Source organism: Bison bison, unplaced genomic scaffold (assembly GCF_000754665.1).
Source record: "Bison bison bison isolate TAMUID 2011002044 unplaced genomic scaffold, Bison_UMD1.0 scf7180017864040, whole genome shotgun sequence".
NCBI lineage: Eukaryota > Metazoa > Chordata > Mammalia > Artiodactyla > Bovidae > Bison > Bison bison.
The window spans coordinates 4814675-4820502 of NW_011494612.1; the positions used below are offsets into that span (position 1 = coordinate 4814675).

The window sequence follows — 5828 nt, forward strand, 5'->3', positions numbered from 1 at the left end:
AAAGAGCTCTCAACGGTTGCTTTATTTGGGAGAAAGGGTCTGTTCACAGTTTCAAGCAACAGAAGAACAACATTTTCTGAATGATTAGTATGGAGGTTGAGAGATTCCAACTAGTTGAGGGAATTCTAATTATTCAAAGAACATACAAGCAGATTTAGTGGGTAAGAGTTCAGATTCAAATCCTTCAAAGGTTTTGTTTCTAGTGCCCACAAGGCACCTGGATCATGATCAACAGGCAATCTGGTTTATAGTACCATGCTCAACTCAGACCCTTTACGCTAATTAGGGAAGTGTTCCCCTGAAGCAAAAGGCAGGAGTGATTCAATACTGAGCACTTACGTTTAAGAACTGCTGTAGGCAATCAGGAGTCATTTACACATTGTACAAAGACAGACTGTTGATCAAATCTATAGATTTTATTATATAGTTACACCCAATTGTGTTTTTGCTATATACTTTTAACTTGAGGCATCTGTAAAACCAGTACACTAGATAAATCCTGAAATTCCACCAGCTATAAGCTATTTAAATATTGCTTATACAAAGTATTTAGGGTGGGGGGGGAGGTGGACAAAGGCTTATTTACAAAATGGAAGTCAGATGCAGCAAACTTATGATTACCAGAGGATACAGGGGAGAAGGATACATTGGGAGATTGACACTGGCATGTACACACTACTATACATAAAACAGGTAAGAGTAGGAAATGGCAACCCACTCCAGTGTTCTTGCCTGGAGAATCCCATGGACAGAGGAGACTGGCGGGCTACAGTCCGTGGGTTTGCAGATCGTTAGACACAACTGAAGCAACTTATCATATAATTAAAAAACTGTATAGCACAGGGAACTCTACTCAATACTTTGTAATGGTCTATATGACAAAAGAAACAGTGGATGTCTATGTATAACTCATTCACTTTGCTATATACCTGAAACTAACACAACATTGTAAATCAACTACACTCCAATAAAAATATAAAAAAGTCTTAAAGGAAAGCCAGCACTATATAAACAGCATACACTTAAATAAAGATCAATGTTTAACATACAAAGTAATGTTTTTTATTCACTGATAAGCTAAAGGTCCATTTCAAGATGTTTCTTTTGTATGCTTAATAAGTTTTATTAGCAAGCAAAGCCCTGTGAAGGATGGCATCATCTAGTCCTCAGACTCAGATTCATCTTCATCTTGACTAATCTGGAAGTAACGAAGCTCGTAAGTCTCCTTGTCAGATGCAACCACACGAAGCCAATCACGAAGATTGTTTTTTTTAAGGTATTTCTTGGTAAGGTACTTCAAATACCTTTAAAATAAAAATAAATTTCATTACATATAATACTTACTACATAAAGGCCTATATAAGATGCACTGTCATATCCATCTTCTGTGTTCCTAGTTCCCTCTAATTATTTCATTTGTACTAAATATTGAGCAAGGCTGCTAGGGATATAAGGTAGCATTCTCAACTCCAATTAGTATCAATTTATGCCCTACAACAAAACGCTTATTCTCCCCCACCCTCGCAATAATCTTTATATGGAGACTAATATGAAGGATAGCAGTAATAGTAGCTTCCTCTTCAGTCTTACTTCGACATTAGATTTTTAAATTAAACAATATGATCTCATTCTTCAAATGTCACATGCCAATATCAACATTCTCTTCACCACCAATCTCCCTAATTTCAATCCCATCTTGGATCAACAAGAGGCAATCTGTCAACAGGGCTGAATCTTACTCACAAGCTCAAGATTATCCAGTCTTAAAACCTGCATATGGCGCAGTCCTTATAAAAAAAGCTTTCAGCGTGGCCTGATTTCATTATTCCAATCACTCTCCCTTTACATTTTACAGTTCTGAACTCCTACACATTCCTCTAAAGCCTCCCTGCCCTCTGTCAATGTTGCTCCCCCGTTAGGAATCTCATTCCACTGGCAACACTAAGCTTACTCTCAGGTTCTCTGCAAACTCCCGCTATCCCAATCTCTACCTTCAATGCAGCAATTACAATATTGCATTTATAACAGTTATCTGCATGTCCATAAGAACTTCGGGGACAGATACTTCAACTCCAAATCCCTAGTGATTAATTCACAACCACAGCTAATATGTACTACCACCACAGGCTCCTAAGTCTTTGGCTTACTACTGTATTTCATTTACATGAAGCTTTCCCTGACCACTTTAAACATCAACTTTCTTTATGCACTTATGTACAGCTCTTACCAACTACTTACATTACTGCATTTCATTATCTCTCTTCTATGCTTAAATTTAAGTTCCTTGGTAGTGGCTACCTAGTGTGTTTAGTTCACTGCTAGGCTATGCAGTAACAAACAGTGCTGTCATTATGAAGTATTAATATTTACTATCGGTCAAGAAAATTTTAATAAATGAAAACTGGCCACAGGATGAACATTAGAGAAATTTACCTTTGATTGGCTGCTTCTATTAGAAGCTAGGACACTACTCCCGTACTACACAACAGACATGTTTCTCCAAACACGTTCTAATATTACAACACCCAACACTGTTTAAACAAAACACGATGGAAAACACATACCAACCTTTTAGAGAACTGTTTCTCAGAAACGACTATGATTTTATTCTTGAAGCGTTCAATGTGAACGACATTCCCAAGATTTCCAGTTTTTCCATTCACTTTAACCTTCTCCCGCAGAAACTGTTCCTATTTTAAAACAGAAAAAATGCCACACTAGGGAAGAAAACCCTAGATATTCACTAGGGAAGGTACCCTAGGAACAGAGATTAGGTTAAAATCCAAGATTATATAATTCATTATTAGAAATTCTACTAAAATGATAAAACCAAGCTGAGCAGAGTGATACTTACAAAATTTCCCGAATCAAAAATTCCATCTTCTACTGGATGAGTAAGATCCAAATTAAACTTCCAGGTTGACTTCTTAGGCTTCTTGTCTTTCTTCTACAGAAAAGTTAATATAAGTATGGCTCTCTACAACAATTTATTCACATATAAAATCAAAACCCTGTTATCAGTGCAGAGATGTACAATGAGGCTATATATGTATGAAACGGTGCAAAATTCTACACCCTAAGTTTTTCTAACCTGGCTATGAGTAGGGAAGTACACTCACTAACTTGGTTAAAAACCAAGTTTCATGAAATCCACTGGAAATTTCCCTTGTTCATCATGTAAGTGTTTCACAACTGCAAAATTCAAGAAATCTCAAAGTACATGGTGACCTATGGTTTCCTTCACCAGAAGATTCCCAAGAATCCGATTTTTCAAATGGAAAAAATTAAGAGAATCAACCTCCTTTCAACAAGTTACCCAGAGCTTGATCAGAACTTCTAATTAGGTCCATTTCCACCCCCCTCAAATTATCAAGACTAAGTTCTGTGGGCTTTTATTATTTTCCAGACTGCACATGTTCAATTTCAAATTACCAGGTATGTCTTTACTACTGCCACCCCCTCTGCAGGTGGGGAATCAGGTAGCCTACCACTTAGCCGAAGCTCAGCTCCAAGCCAGAATGGGATATTCCTTTAATCTGTTCTGCTTTTTTGAAAAACGGATTTGTGTCAAAAATTTTTATCCAAACTTTGAAACAATCTATGGTTTTTCCAGTAGTCATATACAGATGTGAGAGTTGGACCATAAAGCAAGCGAGCGCTTAAGAATTGATGCTTTTTAACTGTGGTGCTGGAGAAAATTCTTTAGAGTCTCTTGGACTGCAAGATCTAACCGAACAATCCTAAAGGAAATCAGTCCTGAATATTCATACTGAAGCTCCATTACTCTGGCCACCTGATGAGAAGAACTGACTCACTGGAAAAGACCCTGATGCTGGGAAAAGGCTGAAGACAGGAGAAGGGAACAACAGAGGATGAAATGGTTGGATGGCATCACCGACTCGAAGGACATTTGTCTGAGAAAGCTCCTGGAGTTAGTGATGACAGAAAAGCCTGGCGTGCTGCAGTCCATAGGGTCGTAAAGGATCGGACACGACCGAGCGACTTAACTGAAACTGGTAGAAAAGAATACTAGGAGCTGGACTTGACTGGGCAATTTATACCTCTGAGTATCAATTAGGTTTAGAAATGCAGTTTTACCCTAACATTTCAAATGCTCTTTGGATGGCTTTAGGTACTGGTTCCCTTATTTAGTAAGTAAAAACTTTGAAAAACGCCACTTCTACATTCGCCTAAGAGTTCTGGCTTTCACCATTTAAAAAACTTTTATCGTGAGATAATGAAGAAACCTCTTCCCTAACTTTTAAGTTCTCTGAAACTTCTGCAACCGCGGCTATCCCGGGAAATTGAGTGCCTCAGCTCTCTCACTTCGCCTGGCAAAGCCATTAGACATGCCGCATTACCCACCGTCTCTTCCTAGTGGAAACAAACGGTATCATCGGCGTTATCAGGCGCGAGATTAAAAAAAAGTAATGGCCCAAAGGCTGTCCCACTAACCCCGTTCACCGTCCTGCCTCCTCTTCGTTCCCTGCGCTGCCACGACCAACCATCGTAAGCCAATTCGGGCCTACCTCGAACTCCAAAAGACCGCATGGCAGTCGACAGCAGTTAAGAAAAAAAAAACCTCACAATCTTAACGTTCTGCTTGTGTTCCTAACCGAAGTTCCCATTTTTATCCTTCCTCTGCCTAAAATTAGACGATCTCAACTCGCCAGCTACAAAACTCATCTACAACAGGCGAAAATCAGCTCACTCCCGGCAACAACACGAACACTCACCGGCGCCATCTTGAAGGCTTGCCGCGCGATGAGAGAGAAAGCGGCTGCCGGCCGCACGTATTTATACCAAAGCGTGCTGCGTCAAGCGCCGAGAGCGTAAGATCGCCGTCTCTCTGAGGAGAACTTGGGAGGAGCGCAGAGGCCAGTAACCCAGGAAACCGGGGGTTGGTTCGAAGGGCTGGAGGCAGTCAGTTTACTAGAGAGCGCCGGCCCGCGGGTAGGCGAAACCATTCACGATACTGCGCTGGTGACTGCAAATGCTGGTTGACCGCAGTGGTGTCTGCGCTTACTTGCTGGGAGACCGCTCCAGCTACACACACCCGAGGGATGCAGGAAACGTTTTTCACTAATAGCCTGGGTCTTTCGTCCAAATCAGGGCAAGGCAGTGTCTCGGGTTCCTTTGGGATCTCCTGTCTTATATTGCAATTATAATCCTCTAGCAAAAAAGTTATTTCTACATATATGCTTTGACTCTAAGTCTTGTTTTCTGAATGACTGTTAAGGGAAATCAGTGTTTGGGGAGCCAAAATTAGGTTCTTGAGGTTAAACAGAAAATCTTTTAAGAGAAAAATGCGTAGTGCTCACGTGTTCACACATGTGAGTAATTTATCTTATTTTATTCTATTTATAGGTTTTAGAGTTAATCCTGGGCTTCCCTGGTAGCTCCGCTGGTGAAGAAACCGCCTGTAATGAAGGAGACCCCAGTTCGACTCCTGGGTGAATGAAGGAGACCCGAGTTCGACTCCTGGGTGGGGAAGATCCCCTGAAGAAGGGATAGCCTACCCACTGCAGTACTTTTGGGTTTCCCTGGTGGCTGAGATGGTAAAGAATCCGCCTGCAATACGGGAGACTTGGGTTCTATCCCTGGGTTGGGAAGATCTCCTGGAGGAGGGCATGGTAACCCACTCCAGTATTCTTGCCTGGAGAATTCTCGTGGACAGAGGTGCCTGACAGACTACAGTCCATGGGCTCTCAAAGAGTCAGAAACGACTGAGCGACTAAGCACAGCACACAACACAGAGTTAATCCTAGGACTCCTGACTCCATCCTCAATGCCTCCCAGTAAACATTCGAGGAATATTTTCAGTTCAG

The 5828-nt window shown here is 41.0% G+C and overlaps 1 protein-coding gene across 1 annotated transcript; it reads right to left on the bottom strand.

Annotated features, from left to right (window-relative positions):
- Positions 1-392: 392 nt before the first annotated feature.
- RPL22L1 (ribosomal protein L22-like 1) lies at positions 393-4786 on the bottom strand. The gene is made up of 4 exons (XM_010835238.1): positions 4737-4786; positions 2855-2947; positions 2569-2690; positions 393-1304 (listed from the first exon to the last, which is right to left on the bottom strand). The coding sequence occupies exons 1-4, from the start codon at positions 4743-4745 to the stop codon at positions 1160-1162; spliced, it is 369 nt and encodes a 122-aa protein (XP_010833540.1). The 5' UTR covers positions 4746-4786; the 3' UTR covers positions 393-1159.
- Between the last annotated feature and the right edge of the window lie 1042 nt (positions 4787-5828).